The 13,666-nt window shown below is 37.9% G+C and overlaps 1 protein-coding gene across 1 annotated transcript in view; it reads right to left on the bottom strand.

The window, feature by feature from the left end:
• Window positions 1–13,666, bottom strand: part of Tbck (TBC1 domain containing kinase) — a 118,309-nt gene that overhangs the window by 89,932 nt on the left and 14,711 nt on the right. Inside the window, 4 exon segments of the mRNA XM_038311710.1 lie at window positions 58–118; window positions 4,155–4,296; window positions 9,917–9,990; window positions 10,222–10,336. Coding sequence (XP_038167638.1) covers window positions 58–118; window positions 4,155–4,296; window positions 9,917–9,990; window positions 10,222–10,336 — 392 coding nt within the window.

Raw genomic sequence — 13,666 nt, 5'->3', positions numbered from 1 at the left:
AGCTGTTTCTATAGATTATGTTTATGGTTGAAACATAGTCAAATACATAAAACTTACCCAAAGTAAGCAAAAATTTTAGTCTTTCAGAAATATCCAAGCTCTGAAACAATTTTCTACCCTAAATAATGGGAAAATACAATATTATTAATACTTAGAATTTTCTTTCCCTAGGAATCTTTTTGTATCATAACTGAAGGTGATTTTATTGTCACTTCCATTTATCACCAGAGTTTTGTTGATTATTTAAATTAAGCTTGACCACAAAGAGATATAGTTAAAACAACATTTTTAAGAGTTATATAATATTTATTATTTAAGCCACCTACACCTAACAATCATTAGATCTAAATAGTATTCCAAGCACTGATCACTTCTGAGAACCACACATTCTTGATGGTTAGTTTTTCCAGATCACCAAATGTATAGTAAAAGAGAGGTGGCCCTGAAGTCTACCCCTGGAATCCTTGGTTTTTTATCACGTTGAAGTACTCTATTGTTCACACTGATAACAACCCACAGCAGTTCCTCTTTCTTTCAAGTTACTTCAGACTGGCATTCTGTGTGTTCCAGTAGTGCCTGAGTTTTTATGCTGTCTTAGTTGCTTTTGGAGCTAAGGGCAGCCCAGGACTCAAGTATGCTAGATCGGCACACAGTTGCTAGAACAGCATGGTATCACTATGTTCAGTCTCTAGCCCTTTTATACTCTTACTTTAAGACAATCTTAAATCCCTCAAAGAATGTCAAGAAAAGCCAAGCAAAAAAGAAAAACAGGTGAAAGAATGGTTTAAGACCTGAAAGTGGAAATAGAAGCAATAAAGAAAACTGAGGGGAAAAAATAAAAACTTAGGGAATTCTGGAAATGGAAAATCTGGGTAAGCGAATAGAAACTACAGATCCAAGCATCACCAACAGAATATAAGAGAAAAGAGAATCTCAGGCACTGAAGATACAATAGAGAAAATAGATGCATAGGTCAATGAAAATGTCAAATCTAAAAAATTCCTAACACATTACATCCACGAAATCTGAGACACAATGAAAAGACTGAACCTAAGAATAATAGGAATATTTATTTTTGTTCTTTATTCTGTAGCCTCTTCTAAACTACCCTGCAGTGGTATTTCATTTGTATTTTAATAAAGAAAGTCTGCCTGACGATCAGAGAGTAAAACATCCCCACTGGTCAGCCTTACAGACCACGCAGTGGTGACACAAACCAGTAATCCACACTAGTTTGCCATAGAAACTGGGAAGTGCATGCTTTAATCCCAGCCCTAGAGAGGAATAGAAGACGGGAGAAGACAGCTCTCAGACAGGCTCATTCTGAGATTTATGCAGGCAGGATTGCCGTTTCAGACTGAGGTAGAGGTAAGAGCCAGTGGCTGGCTGTTTTACTTTTCTGACCTTCAGGTTGAACCCAAATAGCTGTCTCTGAGTTTTTATTAATTGTGCTACAAAAGTTGATAAACTTCTTGTAGATACATTGTACCAAATTTAAATCAAGAATAAACAATTTAAATAGACCTATAACCCCCAAGGAAATAGAAACAATCATTAAAAAGTCTCCCAACCAAAAACAAACAAACAAAAAAACCCGGGGCCAGAATTCTACCTGACTTTCAAAGAAGAGATAATACCAAATTATTCCACAAAATAGAAACAGAAGGAACATTGCCAAATCTTTTTATGAGGCCACTGTTACCCTGATACCCAAACCACATAAAAACTCAAAAGAGAATTACAAACCAATTTCCCTCACGAACACTGATATAAAAATACTCAATAAAATGTTGGCAAAGCATATCCAAGAACACATAAAGAACACTGATCATGATCCATCTCAGAGGTGCAGGGATGGTTCAACGTACAAAATTCTGTCAATGCAATCCATAGAAACAAACTTTGCACACAGTAAATATTCAGCAATATTTGTTGAGTTGAATTACTTAGATAAGAAATACCTATATCAGGGGAGGGGAAAGAAGAAATACCTACATCATAAGAGTTTACCTATCTGTGGAAGTAGCAGAAAAGAAACACTGCATACTTCAAATTCCAACAAAATTTCATTTCATTTGTGATTTTCAGCAAAATTATTTTCACTGTCTTTTTTTAATATTAAAACGTTGGAATGACTAGACAAAGGGTAATAGAGAATCAGGATATATGGGATTTTCTTTAGAGAATGAAATAGCAATATATAAACTATCATGTTGCATTTTAATATTAATAGTAAATTCTAATATTTATACTCTGTCATACAACAAACTATAGTACAGCATAATATATTTGCACTATTTCATATATTTCCCAATAACTTTATAAAAACAGATATTATTTGTAGAAATGGAATCCATGTCTTGAGATTTAATTCTTCAATAGGAGTTTTCTATTACTTCAGTGGTCCTTGAGTTTAACATGTACTAGAGTTTAAGTATGTACTAGAGTTTGAATCTGGAATGTATCTCAAAATCCTGTATGTTGAAGACATAGTCCCCCATCCACTGCTATTGAGATGTGATGAAAAGTTAAGAGGCGGGGCTTACTGGGAGATTGCTTCATCATGAGGGTATGCCCCTAAAAGGGACAGTGGGACCATCTCTTAAATATTCTCTCTCCCTTCCCCTCTCTCTTGTTCTCTTTTGCTCTCACTCTTGCTCTCTCTCTGGCTATGTGTGGGTGTGTGCATATGAATGCTGGTGCCCACAGAGGTCAGAGGTGTTGGAGCCCATGTGGCTGTACCTACAGATGGTTGTGAGCTGTTAGATATGGGTTCTGGAAACCAAATCTGGGTCTTCTTCAGGAGCAGTAAATGCTCTTAACTACTAAGATGTCTTTGTAGCACTCCCTTTCACCCTTTCCCCTTTTAGCCCTGGGGGGAGTAAACATCTCTACTGTCATATGCTGCCTCAACTCAGAAGCAGCAACAAGCAAGTCATTATGGACTCAAAATTCTGAAATTATGAATCCAAATTAAGTCTTGTCAAGTTTGTCTGCTTGTAGTAACAGAAAGATAATAGGGCTGGGAATGTAGCTCAGGTAGATTGAGGCCTACCTAGCATGAATGAAGCCCTGGGTTTTAATTGTGAATGGTGGTATATACCTCCACTTCTAGCACCTGGGAGAGAAAGAAAAGGGCCTGGAATTCAAGACCAGCTTCAGTCATGAAAAATGTTTGTGCCTAACCTGGGCTACAATGAAACCCTTTCTAAAAAACAAAATAAAATATAAACTAATGTTCAATAACATCACACAGCTATGTCTTGTAACACCAAACTTAACTCAGATTTGCACATTTGCTTGTTGTTATCAAGTTAGATCTCAAAAGCACAAAATGGAAAAAATGTCAAAATTCTTAGCAATGATAAGAATAAATGGAGAGGATTACTCTCAAAATATTTGGAAAATTCTGTAGATAACAGAAACAACAGATGGGTGTTTTGTGAGTTTCTCAGGGTTATGTCAAAATTATCTTTGATATCAACACAAAAGTAGAAAAGATTTAGTTTTGCTCATAATTTCTGAGATTTCAGTTCATGCTTGGCCTGTTCCAAGACTTTGGGCCTGAGGCAAGGCAGAATATCGCAGCGGTAGGAACATGCAATAGAGGAGTATGCTCACCTCATGGCAGTCGGGAAGAAATGGGGGTGTGGGGTAGGAGGAGAAACAGGGGTAAGATTCCCTTCAAAGGCCTGCAACCAGTAACTAGTTTATCCAAGTAGTAAAAGCCTGAACATACTGAGAAATATCAAGATAAAAATGAAGAAAGGAACTGGGAAGGGGGACTGGAGACCTGGCTCAACAGTAAAAGCACTGATGCTCCTGCAGAGGACCCAGGTTTGGTTCTAGCACTCACATGGAAGCTCATCACCATCTGTAACTCTACTTTCAGAGGATTCAATGCACGGTTCTGGCCTCTCTAGGCACCAGGCACCCATAGTATGTCATATATGTACACTCATACACTCTATCTGTCTAGCCCTGTCTGTCTCCCTCTATCTGATAAAATAGAAATAAAGCCAAATTGAGACATAAGCCTTTTCTATTTAGAGTCAATTTGCACAGAAAATGATTTATTATATAAAGTTTCTCTCTAAAAAGTAAATTCTAATGAACACAATCTTTTTATTAATTTAATACTTCTTTATACGTACCACACAAAGCTCAAATAAAATTATCCCAAGAGACCACACATCTGATTTGGGGCCAGAGGGCAATGGTTTTTCACTTGGCATATGATCAGTACTTTTAAAAATTCCTTGTGCAATTACCTCTGGTGCCAAATATGAGGGATACCTAGAACACAAGTGAAAATAACAAATAATTATAATGAGCTACAATGGTGATAGAAACAGTAGCACATTCTTACAATTAGTGCATGAGATGTAAAAATACTACACAAATAAATCCACAGAGATTACTAGAAAGAATCTTGAACTAATCATAGAAATACGAGCCTTTGTGTCTAGGAAGTGAAACTGAACAGACAGGACTCCTAAATCATTTTAAAAACATCATCTCTCTCTGTGGCATGTGTTTAGTTTCTTGCTCTTCTCTGTGATTGTATCATATCGGCATTACAGCAGACCTCTAGTTCTTTTCTTTCCTCTGACCACTTGATCTTCTGTTAATGGTGAATTGTTTTATCATCTGACCTTTGAAATAGGTAGTAATTATTTTCAACAGGTCCTAGTCTGCTTTGCTGTTGCTGTGATAAAACACTGGCCAGCTGTGATAAAACACTGGCCAAAAGCAACTTTGACAGGAAAAGGCTCATGCCATTTTACAATTATACTCCATCCTTGAGGGATGAGAAGAAGTTCAAGAATGAACTGAAACAGTTCATGGAATACTGCGGCCTACTGATTTTCTCTACTTGCTTTTTTTATACAAGACCACCGCCTCAGGAGTGCTGCCACCCATGTGAGCTTGGCCTTCTCACGTCACCTGTTAATCAAGAAAGTGACTTACAAACTTGCCTAAAGGCAATCTGATGGAGGCAATCCTCAATTAAGATTCTCTTTTCTCAGATGTCTTTAGCTTGTGTCAGTTGATAAAAATCTAACCAGCACAAATGATCCCTTATCAACTTGATACGCAAAGACATCATTATTAAATTATAATATAATTTCATTTCTTGTTTATGCCCCCAAATCTGATGTTAATAATGTAATATAAAACAGTATAAAAAATAAAACAGTATAACTTTAAAAGTTCCACAGACTTTAAAACATTCAAATACTTGTATGTACATATTTTTCAGGGATGTGCACTTAGTGTTGGATAACCAATTGGTGTTCTCTTCCCTCAGGAAGACTACTCCTGATTCCAGAATATCTTACTGTTTGTAGTTCTGTGTCTAGGGTAGAAACCTCACGAGTTTTCCTCCTTCCATGTCAACATGTCTATTGGTGTTATCCTTGTTCAAGTCATGTTTAGACAGCCCTGTTGGTGAGACTTCATGGGTACAGTATACAGACTGTACAAGCTATATTTATATATTTAGGAATGCACACATACACAAACACATACACAAAAATATGTAGCAAAAATTAAAGAACAAGAGGCCATGACTTGAAAACATGGTTGGGTGGTACATGTTGAGTTTGGAGCGAGAAAAGAAAAGGGGAAAATGATAAAATCATACAATTGGAAAAAATTCAAACACTTTAAAAGTTCAGTCTCTTAAAAATCCAGCATCAACTTAAAGTTCAAAGTCTCTCAACTGTGGGTTTCTATAAAATAATAATTAAGTTATAGATTTATTCCAAGGAGGAAGAACCAGCACATAGTGATAAGATCTAAGCAAAACCAATATTTAATATAATAAAGGCCTCAATATCCAAGAATACAATGAACCTAGAATTGAATTATTAGACACAGCATGTAGGTATTTTCTATTTTAGTATCGTGTGGGTGTGTGTTTCTCAAATTTAGTCATGAACACCGTAATCTGGATTTTTCACTTCATTTACATTATTTTATAACAATAACTATGAAAAATACATGCAAATATATGTGATGTCCCTTCCTCATAAAATCATCCAGACTTCTTATTTATACGTAAAATATAACTCATTTAATTCTGGATAGGTAACTTGAATAAAACTAGTTTGTTAAATTGTTAAATCATTACTTATCAGAATGACCTTAATATTCTTTTAGTGTACTCATGTATTCCCCTTATATAGAAATATGTAGATGCTATTTTGCCCTCAATGATAATACTGCTTTTCTAAGTCAACGTGTGGTGTCTGTAAAGTACTAAAGTCTGTAGGTGGAGGCTGCTTGTTCATTTCCCAGGCACTCAGACCTGAAATAATCACACAAAACTGTGTTAATTACAGCACTGCTTGGCTAACAGCTTGGGCATATTTCTGGCTAACTCTTATATTTTATATTCACATATTTTTATTAATCTGTATATCACCACGAGAGTGTGGCCTACTGGTAAGATTCCAGCATTGCAGCATCATTCTCCTTCAGCAGCAACGTGGTGTGTCCCTGACTCTGCCTACTGTCTCTATATCTCTGTTAGGATTTCCTACCTGGCTTTATTCTCTAAGCCATTGGCCAAATCAGCTTCTTTATTAACAGATGGGGGAAAAAAACCATTCATAGCATACAGAGGGAAATCCCACATCAAAAGTCTAATAAAAAGCACCAGATGTAATGTTCTAGCATGTGTTCCACTCTTTGAACAGTGCTTTTTTTGTCTTGAAGCCCCAGAGACAGCCTTATACATGCTCTGCAATTGCTCTATCCCTGAATTTCTTCCCCAACAAAACCTGTGCTTTAATTTCAGTAAAATCTGACTTGTCTTTCTTCTGTAGAAATGACAATGCCCACTTCACAAAGCTGTTGTAAATATCAATAGATAAAGATGCTCTACGAAATAGAATGCAACCCAGACCCGATGTTGTACTGTCATCACCATCACTTGCTGTATCTAAAGGTAAATTATTCACTTTTACTCCCGACTTCCAATATGTGAACTGAAAATCATAGTACAGTTAATGAAAAGCCAAACAAAGCTATAATTAAATTGGTACACCAAAAACTCTGGACATAAGCATAGAAGTAACCCTTGTTCTAAAAATTCTGGGTCCCCTTTAACCAGACAGAAATTCATAAAGATCCTAAAAACGGCTCTTTAATGGAGGGCATTGTCTTTCAGCAACTTTCTTTTAAGTGTCGCATTCTAATACTCAACGAAAATTACCAGAACTTCACTTTGAACATGGTTGGTAAGGTAAACACAAGTGGCTTTTATCATTTGCAGTTTTAACAGGGTATTAAGCTACTGTCCAATCAAAATTAATGCCCAATTTCTAACTCCTTCCAATATTTCTAAGCAGATGGTAACACTTACGTTCCTTAATATCTGTCACTGGCATCGACTGTGAGCCTCCTCTGATGTAAAGGCTCTTTCTGGCCTTGCTGTTTGATCACTTATTTTATTTTTCCTGGCTAAGGTTTCACACTTTGTGCTTTATAGCTTCCAGTAAGATTCTTTGAAACTCAGACTTCAAAGCAGTTGTGCTGAATGCTAACACAAGACCAGGTTTACAAAAGCATTTAAAACCAAATGATTGATACGCTATAAAAATTCACTTCTATTTATCACCAAAACCTAATGTAATCTTAAATGTAAGTCAGAAACTTAAAGTAACTTTTGTGTTATTTTTAGTTTTCTTTGATAGAAATTGATTTAGACAAAATGCAGATGTAATGATAGTCATGTTTACTATAGATCTTTATTGCAAATGGTAATGATAACTCAATGAAGACGCTTGAACTTAACTATGAACTTATAATAAAAAGGATGTTTTCTTCCATAAGAACTTGTTAACTATTTTTTTCCTGTTTACTTTTCAAGACGGGGTTTCTCTGTATAGCTTTAGAGGAAATCCTGGAACTCGCTTTATAGACTAGGCTGGCCTTGATCTCACAGAGATCTGTCTCTGGCTCCCGAGTGCTGGGATAAAAGGCATGGGCCATCATTGCCTGGCACTTGTTAACTATTACTATATCATTTTTATGTTTCTGAATAAAATTATCCTCTACCATTGAATGTATTGAAATGTTAAGTTTATGAATTTGTATCTTAATAAGCCATCAGTACAGAAAATTTGCCAATTGAAGAGTAAGTTATTTGAGGTCAAGAACTAATATTAGCTTTATGCATAAAATAAATAAAGAGCAGAAAGTGCTCAATAAATGTTTCCTTACTGACTGAAGTCTCAATCGCCTGGATTATATACATCGAGTTCCAGACCAGCGTGAGACAATGATACAAACCAACAAACAAACTAAACAAAAACCAAAATCCTACAGGCCAGGCATGGTGGAACATACCTTCATCCAGCACTCTGGAAGCAGAAGCAGGTGGATCTCTGAGTTTGAGGCTAGTTTGGTCTACACAATAAGTTCTAGGACAGTTGGGGATATGTAGAGAGAATCTGTTTCAAAAAGGCAAAAGGAAAAAATAAACCTACAATCTAAGTTTTTAGAATAAAGGGGAAATTTTCCAAAAAAAAAATCTAAAAATTTAAACAATATTCTACTTTGGAAATTTTCTCCATGAGACTCCTGGTAGTAGTGTGAAAGACTGATTTTTGAGAGCCCATGGAGGAAACACAAAGGAATACTGTTGGGAGCAGTGAGACTCCAGATCCTGAATTTCTTGTAATCCCCTGATCTGAGTGCCTACAGCTGCTCTGAGCACGAGACCTTCAGGAGTTCCTGATGGCAGGAGAGTGGTTTCTGGTGGGTTTGGCTGGGGCGTGGCTATCTCTATATAATCTGCCCCTGAAAACAATAAAGGGGGCATTCTTGGGGAATTCAAGGATGACCTGTGTCGCTGTCTCTCTGTCTGTGTGTGTCTGTATTTTAACCTCCAGCCCCTTGTCCGAATCTTGTGAACTGGGTGCCAGCGCACCGAATGCATACACGGGGGCGCGGTGCGCGGCAGAATACTATTAAAAACTGTCACACTGCATGTGAATAAATATGATTACAATTTCTAGGTTAGATAAGTTTGGTTTGGTCGTTTCATCATTATTCCGAAGCTATGTAGGAGAAGTCCCTATTGTGGAATATAAGCGTAAGTTTTAGGGATAAAAAGCCAGTATCTACTCAGGCTGCCACAAAAATATCAGACATACACAAACTCAAGCACAGGAGATGAAAGACAATTTCAATACAGTGAAATGTTAATGTGGAGAAGCTGAAGGACAACAGAAATCCTTTTTCTTATTTTTGTTAAAAATAATGGAGATTTAAGGGAAAGGATTCCATCATGAAAATGTTTCAGAGGAATCATGCAACAATACAGCCGTCTCTATCAGAAACATGTATCTAAATATACCATGAAATAAATTTCCACTCATTTCTCGGGAGGCAGCATAGATCTGGAATTTCACACCAGAAACAATTAAATAGACTTCTTTACTACACTTGTAATTTATCTCATTACTTCCAATACCCACAATGAATCAACTTGAAATTAAAAATACACTTCTATCTTTGGGAACTAGGAACTAAAACATAAAACATTAAACTGAAAGTAAAACAACTGACATTTTCCAGCCTGTAAATGAACGCACTATCATTAAGAAGCTGGTCTGCTTTCTTACCACTTAATTCTTAATGAAATGCAATTAATTAAGGAATATCATAAGGTAAACACAGCCAATGATTTGTGACTCTGTTTCTGTTCTGTTAAAGATCAGTTCAGGAATCTTCGAGATACTGGGGAAATGCTCATTGTCTTTTTGTTAACGAAGTATATAGAAAAATATAATGTAGTAAATAAAGAAAACTGTTTTCATGTCAAGAACCACTAACCAAATATATACTATCGAAGTTTATCAAGGTTAAGACAGAATTCAAAATAGAGGAAAACAATCCTTACCCTATTGGGAAATCGACATCATCACCATGAGCTGTCATGTGATAAAGTCCAAATTTAGCCAGTTTAATATGACCCTACAACGAAAAAAGAGAAAATCACTATGAAATATCTTAATGCAAATGACAAATTAATTTGTCAAACAATAAATTTTAAAAGTTTGTTTGCCACAAAATACATCATTTTCATACAGTTATTACAAATATTCTGAAACATTACTAGTCTTTGTTTCTCTGATTAATATGCAGGATTTTAGTAGCTTTCATTCTCAAGCAACATAAAACTATCTTTTATTAGCTGAAAGTTACCTTTCGATCCAACAGGATGTTATGAGGAGACAATGCCCGATGTACTATGCCATGCTTGTTCAAGTACTGTAAGCCCTGAAGTACCTCAAATGCTATGCACAAAACCTTTGTATAGCTACAAAGAAAAAAATCAGATCAATTACAAGGCAAATAAAGTCTGTTTCAAGGGAAATGAGATGTAATAAAAGCATTCAGCAATGCTTTGCTGTACCTCTTCCATTCAGAGAAAGTAGAGCACATATATCTTCAAAATATCTACTTCCCTGGGTGGTGGTGGCACATACCTTTAATCCCAGCACTTGGTAGTCAGAGGCAGGGGAATCTCTGAGTTTGAGGCCAGCCTGGTCTACAGAGTGATTTCCAGGACAGGCACAGAGAAACCCCATCTCAAAACCCCAGACATGTGTGTACATGTATTTATGTAAGTATATGTGACATATGTAAACACACATATCTACTTCTACATATTTTAGACTTCCTAATTATAACGTTTTGTTGTGCTATAGAATCTTACAGTTTGGGCTACAATAAAAACCATCTTTCTTTTTCCAAGGGAAGGTTTTAATTTGGGTGATACACACTACTTATAGCAGAATAGGGTGCATTTGTCACTGACCAGCCTGGTATATTACCAAATTACCAGTAATATTTAAAATATCTGGACCAAATCAATGAAAACCACTGAATCTATCAAAAAACCAACTAAGTCCATGAAAATAAAAGATATTTTATATACTATATATACACTACATATTTCCATATGAACTCATAAAACTACTTCCAGTAATTTATGATTTATCAAACATTGGCTTTAATTCTTGACCTACCTTCTCTAAGCCAATCGCATAGAGATACCCATTTTGTTTTTCCTGTCTTTCTTCCATTGTTCTTCCCTAAGTTTCTTTAATATGTACAGAAAGGTACAGAGAAATCATTCAATCCAATTCCAATTACTAATATTTTTAATAGAAGGCTTTACTTTTAAAAATTAATATCTGGATGCAACGACAAAAGGTAAACGTTGAAAGAGCTATAGCTACTGAGGCAATAGTAAAGATGAAGGGAAATAATTTTTTTTTCAGACAGGGAGGGAGACAGTGGACATATCTGCAGCACAACTGCTGCATGTAGATGGCACATGGAAGGCTACTAAAGATGGGGATGGAAAGATTTTTAGTGAGAATGTTAGTGAAATTGACTTAGAAGGGGCTGCATAAACAAGTCTTGAAAAATGACAGTATCAATAGATATGCTAATGAGGAAGGGGTAAAATCTCCCAGGGTCCCAGCCCTCCACCGAGAACTACAGGTGACTGCTGAGAGATTTAGCCTTCTTTGGAGATGACTGCCCTTATTAGTTATCTAATATAACTTAGTTAGCCCTGAAGTCATACACACAAATAACAAAAAATGTACTCAACGGGCTGTATTTACATACTTGTGCATATATTTATATGTAACAGTAATAATTAACAAAGAGGCTATTTGAAAATGGGGGATATAAGAGGGGCTGAAGAGAAGGAAAAAAGGGGGAAGTTATGTAAATATATTTTAATTAAAATGTTAAGAAAATGTTTTAAATGACAAAAACATAGTTTAAGCATCTCATTTGCCTCTATCCATTAACTTTAGCTTCTCTTCAGCACCAAGTCCCCATGTCTGCCTGCATTCGATGCGCTTTTACCCAGTTCGTGAGATTCGGGTAAGGGGCTGGAGGTTAAAATACAGACACAGACAGAAAGACAGCGACACGGGTCATCCTTGAACTCCCCAAGAATGCCCCCTTGTTTTCAGGGGCAGATTATATAGAGGTAGCCACGCCCCAGCCAAACCCACCAGAAACCACTCTCCTGCCATCAGGAACTCGTGAAGGTCTCGTGCTCAGAGCAGCTGTAGGCACTCAGATCAGGGGATTACAAGAAATTCAGGATCTGGGGTCTCACTGCTCCCAACATCTCCCCCCTAAAATTTTTATAAAACAGTGTCTGATCTTAAGTATTCGGGGGGATGAGGGGTCAAGTATCTCCAGGTAACATGTACTTTGGGCACTGCTGTGGCATCCGCCAGGCTAGGCACCGACTGGGCAGAGGCAATATGCCTTCCACCACAGCTACCTAGCAAAGCTCTGCTCCAGCTGCCTTCTAGCACTAGCTGCATTCATTCTGGGTCCAAACTGGTGCATGGAGTGGAGCAGAACTCAGAGAATCAGGCTTGCTGCTCTGCAACCACTGAAGGGGCCCCACTTAGGGAATTTGGGCGTTGTCAATCTGTCTGGCTACTTCCTGCTGAGAGGGGACGCTGCATTCTTGGGGGTATTTACTGCAATTTACTGCCATTTTCCAGTAGTGCTCAGATGCGGGTTGTGGTCGTGCTGCGCTTCTGCGCCCTGAGGCCTGCGCTGGAGTGGGCCTAGCTTTCTTGCCTCGTTGGTCCTCGAGGCAGGTCCCGGGGGTTTGCACGCGTGGCAGCCCCTCAGCGCCCGCCTGGAGCTGCCGCGGCTCACACTCCACTGCAACATTTCAGGAGGTCTCGGGGATTCAAACCACATGAATCTCGAATAAATCCTTAGGCTCTCATCGTCTGTGGAGACAAAAACAGAACCTCTTTTCCAAAGCATCAAATTCTTAAGCCCATATTTTAAAGTCAAGATACCTTTCTTTGCAGTTCCTAGAATCAAATGTCTTTCTCCAGTCCAGAACACAAAAGACAACACAATCAACATATCATACGTCTGTACACATTTATCTTTTTAAGCTAAATACATTCTTTCTATCTTTTCCCAATACATAAGTCCCCTCTGGCCGGGGACAACCCTGTTCATTTACCCCTCTTTCTCGGTTGGAGTTCCACTTGCTGCCAAACCAAGCGAAGGACTTCAGGATTAACACATATACCCCAATCCACCCTCACCTTCTGAGGGCGACCTCTCAGCGTTCCCTAGTTCCTGATCTCGGCTGGGACCTCCAGTTTCCGATATCTCGGTGGGAACCTCCAATTGCAGCGCACCGCGCCCCCCATGTCTGCATTCGGTGCGCTGGCACCCAGTTCGTGAGATTCGAGCAAGGGGCAGGAGGTTAAAATACACAAACACAGACAGACAGAAAGACAGCGACACAGGTCATCCTTGAACTCCCCAAGAATGCCCCCTTTATTGTTTTCAGGGGCAGATTATATAGAGATAGCCACGCCCCAGCCAAACCCACCAGAAACCACTCCTGCCATCAGGAACTCGTGAAGGTCTCGTGCTCAGAGCAGCTGTAGGCACTCAGATCAGGGGATTACAAGAAATTCAGGATCTGGGGTCTCACTGCTCCCAACACTTATTACTCTTGTTCTCTCCCTCTCTGTCCCAACACCCACTCCTTCCTCTCCTCTCACAACACACACACACACTCACACACACACACTTCACAATAATAATTAATTATATTTATATATTATGCAAT

This window comes from Arvicola amphibius, chromosome 14, assembly GCF_903992535.2.
Source record: "Arvicola amphibius chromosome 14, mArvAmp1.2, whole genome shotgun sequence".
Lineage (NCBI taxonomy): Eukaryota > Metazoa > Chordata > Mammalia > Rodentia > Cricetidae > Arvicola > Arvicola amphibius.
The sequence above is the reverse complement of the archived record's forward strand: the minus strand, read 5'-3'. Positions and strand labels throughout refer to the sequence as shown.